Source organism: Gouania willdenowi, chromosome 1 (assembly GCF_900634775.1).
Source record: "Gouania willdenowi chromosome 1, fGouWil2.1, whole genome shotgun sequence".
In the NCBI taxonomy this organism is placed as follows: domain Eukaryota; kingdom Metazoa; phylum Chordata; class Actinopteri; order Blenniiformes; family Gobiesocidae; genus Gouania; species Gouania willdenowi.
Window position 1 is genome coordinate 28,996,099 of NC_041044.1, and position 13,571 is coordinate 29,009,669.

Here is a 13,571-nt window from a genome sequence, read left to right on the forward strand (position 1 = left end):
ACAAAACTAATCTTCTCTCTTTTGCATCATCAATGCAAACACAATTTAAAGCCCTTTTTTCTAAACATCTCCATACGTTCATAGCTCTCTTTTTTTTCGGCACGTTTAGTTGAGGCTACTGGACTTAGAATTTTAGCTTGAAAACATTTCTCCTCTCATCCAAAAAAAAAAAAGGCTTCTTTAGCTCTGAAAATAACATGACATTCACAAAAATACACTAAAAAAAAGAAGAAGATAAAAAAAGATGTCAAACTCAAGGCCCTCATGCCAAACGATGCCTATTAAAGTGTCCATTCTGATCTGCAGAATTATTACTGAAATTACTGAGATAAAATAGTAAAACAACATATTTCTATGTTTTATATATTTCTTACTAAATGCTTTCTGAGTACAAACAAGAATGTTTTAATTAAAAGGTCATTTAAGAGTGTGATTGACTAACATGAGTTTGACGCCCAGAATATTGGTCCATTGTAATCTATACGTTTTTCAAAAACTGTTTTAACTTTAAAAAGTGGGCTCGTCCGGGATTTGAACCCGGGACCTCTCGCACCCTAAGCGAGAATCATACCCCTAGACCAACGAGCCGATGGATTTCTGCTCCACAACTACAACCTACAAGGAAAAAAGACACATAATTCGTTATTCACAGATACAAGATGGTTCCCTCCTACTCACAGGAGTCTTCGTGTTGCCCCCTTTTTAAATGACAGTAAGATTAAAGATTAATTCGGGGCTTTCGCCTTTAATTGGCCATGTAATGTTATTACATTAATGGAATTTGTCCTCTGCATTTAACCCATCCCTGAGGAGCAGTGGTCGGCCATTTTGCGGCGCCTGGGGAGCAGTTCAGTATTACTTTACTTGCAAAAAAGTATAATAAACATGCACATTCTCTTCAAGTATTAACATAGAAAACATAAATAGAGTCTTTCCAAGTCAATCAATGTGCATAACACAACAGACAGACGGTATTATACAGTGTTTATGTTATCATTACCAGCTGAACCCGAACAATTATCGCTCTATTTAAGGTCTAATTCTGAATATCTTTTTTATTCGTCAACACCATTTTACCACATTTGATTAGAAAATACATGAAATGCATGATTTCAAAGCTTAAAGTCTATTTTACTGCTATCATCTGTAGGAATGTTGATCCCTTGATGGTAATTGGTTGAATCTATATATTTTTCTAATCTCTCTGCATATACATCTATAAAATCTATTTAGACTTTGTAACTGAACAGCTATTTTTATGGATGGAGCTATATATACTATATTTTTGAACAAAGTTTTATTTTTATTTATTTATTTATTACATTTTTTATTTCAATTTTTATTTAATTTTTTATTTAATTTTTTTAGATTTTTATTTTATTCTATTTATTTCATTTATTGTTATTATTATTATTATTATTATTATTATTATTATTATTATTATTATTTATTTTTTTTTATTTTTTTTTGGGGGGGGGGGGTGGCATGAAAGCGAGGGTTACTTAAAACATTTTTAAAAATGAAATAAAATAAAACAAAAACAAAAACATTCTAAATACTAAACCCTGGTATTAAAAAGCCTAAAATTAAGAGTCTAAAAGAAATGAAAAAAAATAATAATTAATGCACTGCAAAAGGAGAAGTAAACACTACAAGCAGGATACCCTAACTCAATACAATTAAATAATTTAGAAAACTTAGGTGCATGTTAGATTATGTGTCTTCACAAAAGAACAACATAAAATCAAATGCAATGTAACAAAGAGTAATGAGTTACTGAAAACACAGGCTGCTTAGCTTTAGCCTGGTGTTATCCGTAAAGGGAGGGGGTGAACTCTCTTGCCTATCAGGCACTCTTTGTTCCAGCTGCTGAGCAGAGAGGCCCTGTTGACGTGGCGGGCGGAAGAAGAGCGACCGGCAGCAACGGGTGAGCTGCTCTGTCACTTTCACTAAAAAACAAACCGACTTTAGCTCTACTTTAGCTTTGCGCTGTGATGACAGCGACTCACCAATAAATGTCAACTCAGCGGTTTGGTTTCATGCGATTTGCTGGAGGAAATAAAACGTGTTTGTGATAGTTTAGATGACACTTGGAAAGATGACATGTCGTGTGTTATTAATGCACAGTGGCACTTATTGTTGTTCATTGGTTGCATTCAACTCTGTGTATTGTTATAATGTAGCTATAGTCCCAAAAATACTTACATTTTAATTCAAGTTTTAAGTTTTTACACTCGCTAACATGCAGGCTTTTTTTCTTTCTGACAGCACCTGAATGCAACACTTTAGAGATTTCTGGTGGACATAGTATGGCCTTTTGTTTATTGTTATCGGCTAACTCATTTGCAAGTGTCTTTTGTTCCATTTGAATTAGTGTACAAATATTTATACAATATTGCATAACTTTGAAACTTTTATGCATGTGTAACACGCTCACTGTCATATCCTGTTTTACACTGATAGAAAAAAAAAAAAAACTTGGCAAAAGTGGATAAAAATGACTGTGTGCTGACTGTCAACGTGTGTATTGCATCAGACCAGCAGGTGGCAGTGTTTCCTAAATAATAAGCACACTGACTGAGTTAGTGTACTTTGGCGGTGTATTTTTTTTATTTTTTTTTTAATTTTTGCTTAAAAAAAAAAATCATTTTTGTTTATTTTTGTTTTCAAAGTGAACGGACACGCATTTTATTTGTTTATTGGATTATGTTAGGGTTAGGGTTATAATCTCAGTACGGAGATAAAGTGATTTTATGCTGCACCCAAAGTAAACAAACAAAATTACAGAAACATGCACCATGTGACAACAGAAACATTCAACCAATAAACAGACAAGTAGACTAAAAATACAAGATAATAAATAATTGTACAACATAAAAAAAAAAACATACAGAGTTACAGAAAAATACACATAAATGACAAGAAAAATAACACGGAAACATATAAAATGACAGTAAGAAGTCACAAAATTAACCAAAAGTTTCGCAAGATGACCAAAAATTTACAAAATAATAAAAACACATAAAATTACTCCAATAACACATAAAACAACTACAAAAGTAACAGAAAAGTAAAAAAAAACAAAAAAAAACAGCACAAGCACACAAAACAACAACAAAAAAACACACATTCTTCATGATTTAGTCAATATTCTAAAGACACTTTTTGTGGCCCCTGCTGTGATAAATGTTGCCTATCTTTGCTGTGTACTGTGCCATTCGCTAGTTCTACAGTTTCTTCGTTTTAAAAGGTTTCACTGTTTTTTTTTGGACCATTTTTTTTAATAAGTACATGCTTAGAGAGCCAAATTACATGATACCTGTAACCTGATCATGTCATAGTTTGTCATAAATCGTGTCACATTGATCATGGACGTATCATGATTGATCAAATCGGTCATCTCAAACGTTTGTCTCTTATTATATTTTAGTATTTAAACTCTGCTACATTGTTGATTCAAATGGGTTTCTCTTTGAACAGTTGGTGTTCAGATGCAGATAATGATGGTGATTCTTATATGAGACATTTAGAGTTTATTTCTTATTTTCACGGCTGAGATTTAAAAAAAAAAAAAAAAAAGCCGTCATTTCAAAGTTTTTTGATGTAAAAACAATATTTCTTCTCTCAATACTATGATTGGAGGATGACATTCCTCACATTGTCAGACAGAATCATCATTTTCAAAGTTTTATTTTGCAAACACAATTATTTTACTCAACATCTGCTCTTTTAAACTGTGTCCCACTCCAGGTCCAGGTCACCATGTCCAACCCTGCTGCGTGTGACGTGGGCCACTCTTCAGATCCAGACCCTTCACTTATCCAGCCCTACAACACAGACCCAGAGCCCGGCCCGGATACCTCAGCCCCTCTCCCTCCACCTTCTGCTCCACTACAGCCTCCTGCTGTGTCAACCCAGGATTTACTCGCAGAAGAGGACAATCCGCTCAAAGCCGACCAGTCTGACCACCAGTCTGACCAGTCGTTACCTCCCACTGAGGCTCAAGAAGCTAAATGTGACCAGCCAGTGAGCCTGGAGACGGAGCCAGAGCCAAAGACGGAGCCGGAGCCGGATGCTCCAGAGAAAACTGTGGAGGTGTGAAGCACAAGCATTCCACACATCACTGCTGATGTCTGCTTTAGTGTTTTTATTAGAGATTACCATGACTTCAGATTTTTAGTCCTACAGCAGTGTAGCAGATCAATAGATTTACTCCTAATCTTGAGCTAAATATATACAATTTGTGACTATTTTTTCATGATGAGATACGATGACTAAATAACATTTTGAACTTTTGTTTAAATTTTTCTGCAAAGTTTTGCTCATGAAAGAAGTGTGTTGTAGCTGATGTTGTGTTACTATTGTGTGCACACTCGTCCTTCCAGGAGAAAGAAAAGAACTGGGGAGGCTGGAGCGCGTGGGGGAAATCTCTGCTCAGCAGTGCCAGCTCCACAGTGGGTGTGTTCACACTTTTTTGTTTTTTCCATCTCTCTCTGTTTGCTCCTGTCTCAAGCCTCAACCGAGCTGCTTGATACAGAAATTCACGTCAGATTACGCAGTGATGGTAGAGATCTGTTTCCATTTCAGGCTCTCTTCACAGGAGCGCTTTTATTTTGAAGAGATTCTGAACATTTGAGGCCCAGGACAACATATTTACAAAGCCTCAGTAATATTAGTATATAATAGGTCGGACTCGGTTCAAGCAAATTATGTTCATGCAAGGTCATTTTTTTCCGTTTGAGTCTCATCAACTTCTCTTTATGTTTACCAGATCCACTTTGACTGGGATGACTGTAGACATTAGCCACAGTCAGGGTTGAGGTCAATCACTTTTTAAATTACAATTATGCCTCCAATTATCCGTGTTCAATTACAATTCAATTTGCGATTGCAGTAACCGATATTTTTCCCAATTACAATTAAATTACGATTATTATTTTATCCCCTAAAAGTCAATCATGTTGTCAATTGCTAAATTTCAATTACAAATAATTACGAATACTGAGTCTAAATCTTCCTATAAAACAAAACCTTCATCTCGTGTTAGCGTTTTGTTGGCATCTCTTATGATAACTTGTCGGTTTTGACTCATGTCTTAAATTAGCTTTAAAATACATAAAAAAATAATTATTTACCATCTAACTTGTTTCTTATTTAATAATTGTTAACTGCATATGTGTAAACGGGGAAACATGGTTTCCCTGTGTTGCGTTTCAAGGGGGCGCTATTGAATCATTCTGCCATTAACATGTGCAACTACCTCAAAATATCACATTTTTCACCAGTCCTATTATGCGTTCAAATCTTCACGAGTTTTTGAACGTGTTTAGGCCCTCAAAAATGTCATCACTTTTTTGTAAAAATAGTAATAAAAATGACTTGCATTACAATAGTTGGTGCTCGGGCCCTAATTACATTTTTCAGTTACAATTACATTTCCAATTATCCATATTCAATTACAATTTAATCACGTTTGCTGTGACTGTCATTTTTTCCAATTAGAATTAAATTACAATTATTGTTCCCCTGAAAGTCAATTACAATAATTTTCTCAATTACTAAAGATCAATTCATATTTGACTAACTTTTATTTATTATTTATTTAGCACTTAAAAACAGCCCACATGCTTTACTAAGGATATCATGTAGTATGTATCTTGGTGTACCGTGTATGCTCATCATTTATAGGCTTGTTGTGATGATTGTATGTGATTTTGTGTTTGTATGCTATAGTTTTAGCATCTTTAGTTTTAGTGTATTGATTATAATATCTTGTGTAAAAGACCAAATAGGGACAATACATGGAACGTAGCAATAAATATAAACTCTGTATTAAACAGCAGTCGCATTCACAGTATTGTTACTCTTTGTATCATCCCTATTTAAATAGATTCTATTATATCTGAACTCTAACCCACTAACCCTTACCATCTGTATGGGTGTGAAGATTCACTCACAGTTAGTTGGAAAACTTGATATGAAACTTATTTTAATAAGTGTAACTACATGTGTGTAAGCCATAGAACTGTATCATGGCTCCCCAGTTTTATGGCAATTACAAAATCAATTGTCTGAACTCAGTTACAATTCAATTAAGATTTCAAAGGCAAAATACATTTACAATTACACTTACATGTACGCCATAATTGTACAATTATAAATGACCCTGGCCACAGTCTCATGTCTCAAAGCTGCCCAGCATTCTTCTTCTTCTTCTCAGCCTTTCTTTTTGTTTCTGTGCAGGTCAGAGTCTGACCTCAGTGAAGGTGAAGGCAGGTGAAGCTCTGCGTCTGCACAGGACATCAGTGGGTGAAGAGGTGCAGGAGGAGGAGGGGGAGGGGAAGGAGGAAAAGGCAGAGAAAGCCAAGGATGTGAGTCAGAGTGGAGAGGCTGACGAGTGCGGCTCAGGGGAGACGGCTTCATCCAGTCCTGCTGCTGCTGCTGCAGCTGGTCGGGGAGTTTTCTCCACCATCACACACGCTGTGAGCACAAGGAGGAGTTAAAAACACATTTTAGACTGAGTTTGAAATGTAGAAATATGAAAACGAATGTGATCCGTGTGTGTGTGTGTCAGGGGAGGTCGGTGATCAGTGGAGGTTTGGGTGCCTTGGAGTTCATTGGAAAGAAGACCATGACTGTCCTGGCTGAAAGTGACCCAGGCTTCAAAAAAACCAAGACCCTGATGCAGAAAACAGCCTCACTGAGTCAGGCATGCAGGCGATCACATCTTCTATAGTCACAACATAAGTTAATGAACGACGTGCTGAATACAGTATGGGAAGCACCAGCTCAGTAATAGTCACTGACGTGCTGTGACCACTAGGGGTGGGTAGGCACGTTGCAAATCGAGACCACCAATGACAATTTCATATGTTTCTGCTGGCAAGTGTTAATTCAATTCAAAAATATTTTATTTGTATAAAGCAATTTCCAACAAAGTCATCTCAATGCGCTTATCAAAATATACAGTTCATAATAAGAAAGAAAAAACCCAACAAGAGCCACATGAACAAGCATTTAGCCATCTAACAAAATCAACATCGTAAACACCATTAAAAAAACCTAAACAATAATTTAATATAGCCTCCATACTCTCCCAACAACATATATCTCATGACACGGCAGCGCATCTGTTGTTTGTGTTGGAAACACAGAAACACGGAGAAAATGACAACAATAACAACTCAGAACAGCCTCAGTGAGGAGCATCCACAAAGCCAATCCTTCCTTTTGTTCCATTCACTGTGAAAAGTATGAAACATGTTCTGACATTACCTTTGCTGAAGGTCTGGTAACTCAGCTGTTGGTCTCCATCTTTTAAAAGCTGTCATTTTTCCTCAAAAAAAAGTTTCTCTATCATCTCTGGCGCTGTCATCCTGACTGTAGTGTTATCCCGCCCACTCGCTAGAGAACGTAGCAGCAGCGGTCACATGGTATCTATTCATTAATGTACTGTGAACTTATGTATAGCATTTAGCATAGCGCGGTTATGACAACCATTTACGTCCAAAGGCAGCTCTCTACGCTGCCTTTGGACGTAAATTGTTGTCATCTTGAGGACCTGACTGCGCATGCGCAAACACGTAAAAATACGCAATGGGAAAGGAGGCAGAGGAGCAACGTGCCTTTGGGAGGGGCGTGGCCTCCCTCTGCCTTACAGCAGAGTGAAAAAAAAAAGACTGCAGCTGTTCCAGGAAATAGCGCTGTTTAGTAATTTGGGCTATGAAACGCACAAAATGCAGACACTTTCAAACTTATGGAATGGAAAAATAAATAAATGATAATTATATTATAATTAAAACAAATAATCAAAATATCAATTCACCCTTGGATAGGCACTGCCTACCTTGCCTACCCTGACGGCACGTCACTGGTAATAGTAAAGCTATGAAAAGTCAAAGGATTAGTGATCTGGTGCTTTTCAGGAATGTTACAGGTATTTGATGGTCACTACAGAAAATCAGCCCCACACACTAACCAACAGATTTCATTGTTAATCTTGCTGTGTTTACGGGCACAGGATTCACATGCAGATTCAGGCAGAATTTGATTTTAAACTATCTCAAAGGAAAGAAACCGCAGCCCCAACTTTGACTGAGAAAGGATTTACAGCTGGGTTGAGCTCTGTGTGTGAAATTTTAGTCGTTTTGTCCTCCACGATCACAAAATATAGCAAATGTTTTCAATTTAGAGGGGTGTATAGTTAAAAGCTTGCTCAGAAATGCTCTTTATTTAGACAAAACGTCCTGATTATTTACAACACAAAGCCGTAGAAAGTCACTTAAGTGACACTTGTGTGGTAATGATACTTTGGTTTTCTTCAGATGTTGAAGGAGGCTAAAGAGAAGGAACGGGCCCGTCTCAATAATCAGCCAGTCAGCGCCCCCACAGCTCACTACGGAATTCTTTTTGATGACTATCAAGGCCTGTCTCACCTCGAGGCCTTGGAGATTCTGTCCAATGAGAGCGAAGCAAAGGTGAGAGTTTTAGTGTGAGGAATATGTTCCAAGTCTGTTTCATGAAAAGTTCACATCTTTGTCATCTCAGGTCCAAGCGTTCCTTTCCTCCCTGGAGGAGGAGGAGCAGGAGGAGGCCAAGAAGGAACTGATCTTCATCAAAAATATTTTTTTGAAACAAGAAGAGAATGAGGGAGGAGAACTGACCGCAGACAATGGTGATCTATCCTTTCTAATGTGTTATTATTTCTTTTGTTGAGGACAGAAACAGTGGACCAGGGCTACTTAAGGAATAATTGTTGGAGAAAAATTGCCACTTGACTCAAGCATCCATTGAAGAACTCATATTGTTGTACTTAAGGATGATTTCGATGGAAAGAATGTCAAATAGTGTAAAGTTTAGCTTTTATCAGCTCCACTGCAAGCGCTACTGATGCATCTTTAAGTCATTTAAGTATTTCAGAAGACAAATGAATTAGATCAACACATCAAATCCACATGAGATTCAGACTATGGAGGATTCTTGCTAATTTTGGGGAAAAAAACATTGGGAAAATAAGGAGCAGAGATGTGCTGATGCTTGACTTTTCTCACAGGTTGTGTAAAGAGAAATGTACTGACATGATGTGTGTCTGACAGCTGCTGATGGCGAGGAGTTTGTGAGTGTTCTCACTGAGCTGCTCTTTGAACTACATGTCGCTGCAACACCAGACAAACTCAACAAGGTCTCACACGCAGACACACACACACACACGCACACAGGATTTTTAGTCCTTGTTTCGGGACTTTTATTCTGATAACTCAGGTTCTATTTTTGAGTTATGATGAATACTAATTGACAGGTTCCTGCATAGATTTTTTTTTATTTATTATTATTTATTATTTTTATTTTATTTTAAAATAAACACCATACAAACACACACAAAGAAAATAAATAAATACATGAAATAAATAACTAAAGAATAACAAAACATAAATAATAATAAAAAATAATAGAATACATTAAAAAATAAAGCAAAAACAATTTGCAATACAATAGGGTCCTAATAATAATCATGATAGCTTCGAGGTGCCTCATATAATAACAATTTGCGCATAAATCCAACAATACAAATCAATTCACACTCAAGATATAATAAATAAGGTGAACATTTACTATTGTAATCCTTGATTCTGCATAGATTAAATTGGTTTACTGTCTTTTGTGTGGTTTGTAAGAAATTGGGTTGTCATGTCATATGTATATGGTATATTTGTAGATTTTAAAATCTTTTGGGCTCATAAATCATTTGTTGTATTTGACAAAAGTATTGAAACAACACAGAATCGATTGTTAACGGTGTTTGTAACGGCCAAAACAAGTTTGTGGAACAAGTTGACAATACTTGTCTTAACCTGTTAACAGAGATGTTTATCATTTTTATGATGACAGTTTATTGAATTTGATTTTAGTCTTTTTTATGGGCATAAAGTTAAGTTGTCAGTATTACAGTTTCCTGTGTGTGTATAACGGTTTTTGTGAGTTCAGTTAGTTAGATTTTTCCAAACATACATTTGGACCTACTGTATCATTATTAATGGAGATATACATTTATTCCAAGCCTTTAAAGTGTGAATGATCATGATACCATGATCAGGATCACTAATCTAACTGACAAAGAGGATATTTGGTTCTTGGTAAAGGTTTGCACTCTGAGTGCTTTTTGTTTGACATCCTACACCCTCAGCATCTACAAAAGCATTACATCATTCTCCTTAGCCAATAATAATCAATCACGCAGTGCGAACTTACACTAATACAAGATTTTTAAAAGGTTTGTATCATTTTTTTAAAAAAAAACAACATGTAAGTTTGTTTCTACTTATTTGTGTACACCTTCTCTAATCAGTCTCGTGTAACATTTCAGAGCTGCATTTGTGAAGTTTGTTTTGCTGAAAGTACTAGTAAATGTAAAAATCAGATAATCAGATGTTGTTTAGGTTTGCTTTAGTATTGAATTACTTTATTATTCTATTTATAACAATCTTAAAGATAAACCCATTATTATCCAGCTTCTCAGGTTAAAGGCTTAACGTAATGAGTTTAAAGTCCTTCTGCATAATCATATCCACATATGGAGAACTGATATTAGCATATGATCATGTACATGCAGCCATTAGCATACATCTGGATGCACATCTCTCCACATGCAGTCCTGATGGGTGGTAATTATTCATCTGCAGGCTCGACTGAGGGCCCATGATTGGGTGAGCCAGATAGAAGCGCAGCCTGTCTCTACGGAGACAGTTGGCAAGGAGACGCAGGACCAGCAGGGAGATGAGGCCTCGCCTCATGGGGAGACAGAGGAGAAGGATGCAGGAGAGGAACAGGAGAACAAAGTGGAGGAGGTGAAGGGAGGAGAGGAGGACTTCAGATCTATAGAGGTGAGGAGAACCCAGCTGAACCAGACTGTTTCTCACTATTATTATATGATCAGCCCTTCCTCCTGCTGTCACTAACTACACTGATGTTTTGAGGATACTGTGTGTGTTTCTACATCCTAGGCTACCTACCTGTCATCAATTGAGAGTCTGGCTGAAGTCACTGCCCGCAGCATCGAGCAGCTCCACAAGGTGGCAGAACTTATTCTGCACGGTCAGGATCTGGAGAAACCTGCCAGAGACCAGGCTCAGATCCTCACAAGGTGAGCCTGAGTGAATGCATTAAAGTCACAAACACCAAACTAGGCTTCCAAGGAATTATTCACTTCCTATTATTTCAGGTTGATGTGTGCCATGTGCAAAGAAGTGGATTGTTTGACCAATAAGTTCTCCAACACACTGCTTCTTGTCGGGGTAAGACAATGAGTGAATTTGATCAAAGATAATACACATTACCCATATAATATATACTATTTTATCATGACATATTGAATCTGTCTGGTCTGGAGCACTAGTGTAAATCTTTCCTGGTTTCTTGATTTGATTATAAAATCCTGTTCATGATATGGAATACACTGATCTCATTTAGGGTGAGAGGAAAGCAGAGGAAGTGAATCCAAGGGTGGACAGTGTGATACTGGAGGTGAGAATCATCCTTCAATTAAAACCATTGCAGTAGCAAAATGGATTTCTGATTATCCTTGCACTAAAAACCACATTGTCTATGATGTCTGCTGAGATCACGAGCTGATAACCTGCACTGTCATACTGCTGAACTCGATTCTTGTGTTTTTGTCTCAATGAAAGCTTTTAGTGAAATTGGAATTATGTCATTTTCTAGATTTTTAGCCATTCGTCAATTTATTTAAGTCAGTTTCTATTCTTCTCATCCGCAGGGCTCCAACAGCACTAATTACATCCAGAATGCATTCCTGCTGCTGCTGCCTATCCTGCAGATCTCCCACATCCAGAGCCAACACTGCCAACGCTCCACCACTGAGCCCACAGCACAGATACAACAATAACACACACACACACACTACCTGCTCACCTGCAAACCCTAATGTGTCTTTTCTTGTACAGTATACTGTAATATAAGTAACAGATATTCCCCATGAAGAGCTTTAATCTGCTGTAAATCTAATCTGGGAGAGACCAGCAGTGAACATTTTTCTATGTTAGAGATTGAAGGTCACAGGAACACATGTAAGTTGTTGGTTGAAGTGTGTGCATCTTTGTATCCCGCACTTTTTTTTTGTGTTTTAAAAATGTCTTCGGTTGTCAAAACAAATATCATTGTTTCTCCAGCGCTAACTGTAAAAAGACAGAAATATACTGATTCTATTGAAGGGATTCCACATTTATCTGCAGCAGGATTTCTTTGCACTCGTCACTGTTGCTTGAGTTTTCACCAGAAAGACCTTTCACTAAAATCAAATAACTGTTTATAAACTTGATGTTTTTTTTAATGGTTTAGAGAGCTCAGACGAGATTATTCATGTTTTTGTGGTAAATTATAAAGAACAACACTGGTTTGATCATTTTAAGATTAGCTTTTGTAGCGTGCAGTAGAAGAAATAAATTAAAAAGTGATTATAATCAGCATTGTCATCATTGTGATAGTCAATGGAAAACAGATTCCTTGCCCATGTTAAAAAAAAGCAACACTAAAAACTGCATATTTTACGGCAACGTTGTGGAGAAACTATCAGGACATCTGTGACAAACATAATAGGGGAAGAAATTTGTAACGACATAGTCATAAAGTAAAATGAGTTTTTTCTGCTCTGAAGCTGAAGGCGTTGTGTAACCTGCAGCGCCTGCACTGCATCCTCCTCCTCTGATCTTCACCAACATCTGAAAGTGTTTATCAGCGGGAAGCAAAACCACCAACGACTGCTTTAATCTAAGTAGTTTCAGAGTCAGTTTCACCTCCTGCAACATCTTTTTAGCTCTTTTTTTAAATTGTATTTTATATCCTTTTAATTTTTATGGATTTAATTTGTCATAAAAACACAAAAAAATGTAATTGGCTTGTAATGTGCTGCTTATTTTTTTTTAATTATTATTTTTATCACATTTTAAAGAAAGTCAAACTAGCAGTTAACCTTTCTGAATACAAATGCGTCAGTGTTAGGAGACCTGAATGTCTAAATGCATTTACGTTTTTTTTTTTTTTCCATACAGATATCCATCGCAACCTTTTCCCCCTAGAGTTAAACTGGTTCAAAGTTTTCAGGCCAAAGCTAATTTGATTTCAGAGATAAGTGCACATCTCATTAACTCCTTTATTCAGTGCGTTGAGGCAGGTGAGAAAGGTATTCGACAAGAGAAGGAAAAAAAAGATTTTTCGCCTTCTTTCAGCTTTGACCAGATGGGCTGAGGCTGTTTATCAGCTCTGCGTCTACCTGGGAATACAAAGTGATTTGTGCCGCAGGGCGAGTCCTTCATTTAACCCACAACTGTTTACTAATGTATTAAGTGTCCTGAGACTGTTTGAATAGAATGAATAAATTGGTTTTAACTATTTTGTTTAAACTCAAATCAGTTGGTGTTTGAGTCATTCGTGTATCAGCTGCTTCAGTCATCAGAATGTGTGAGGGGGATGAAGATGAGATCATTTAAATATGCGAAAGTAGTGAAAACACATCACAGCTAAAACTTTATTTACTTGGTTGTTGCAGTTAACAGCTT

At 36.8% G+C, this 13,571-nt stretch overlaps 1 protein-coding gene and 1 non-coding gene across 2 annotated transcripts; one reads left to right on the forward strand and one right to left on the reverse strand.

Annotated features, from left to right (window-relative positions):
* Positions 1-516: 516 nt before the first annotated feature.
* On the reverse strand, positions 517-588 carry trnap-agg (transfer RNA proline (anticodon AGG)). Its single transcript has one exon. It is a non-coding gene; the product is annotated as a tRNA-Pro (tRNA).
* A 1,228-nt stretch (positions 589-1,816) lies between these two features.
* Positions 1,817-13,424, forward strand: fam114a1 (family with sequence similarity 114 member A1). Its single transcript, XM_028452296.1, has 13 exons — positions 1,817-1,927; positions 3,751-4,095; positions 4,386-4,458; positions 6,244-6,482; positions 6,575-6,709; positions 8,325-8,477; positions 8,548-8,674; positions 9,096-9,181; positions 10,680-10,880; positions 11,001-11,140; positions 11,219-11,291; positions 11,467-11,520; positions 11,774-13,424. The coding sequence occupies exons 2-13, from the start codon at positions 3,763-3,765 to the stop codon at positions 11,900-11,902; spliced, it is 1,743 nt and encodes a 580-aa protein (XP_028308097.1). The 5' UTR covers positions 1,817-1,927; positions 3,751-3,762; the 3' UTR covers positions 11,903-13,424.
* Positions 13,425-13,571: the final 147 nt, after the last annotated feature.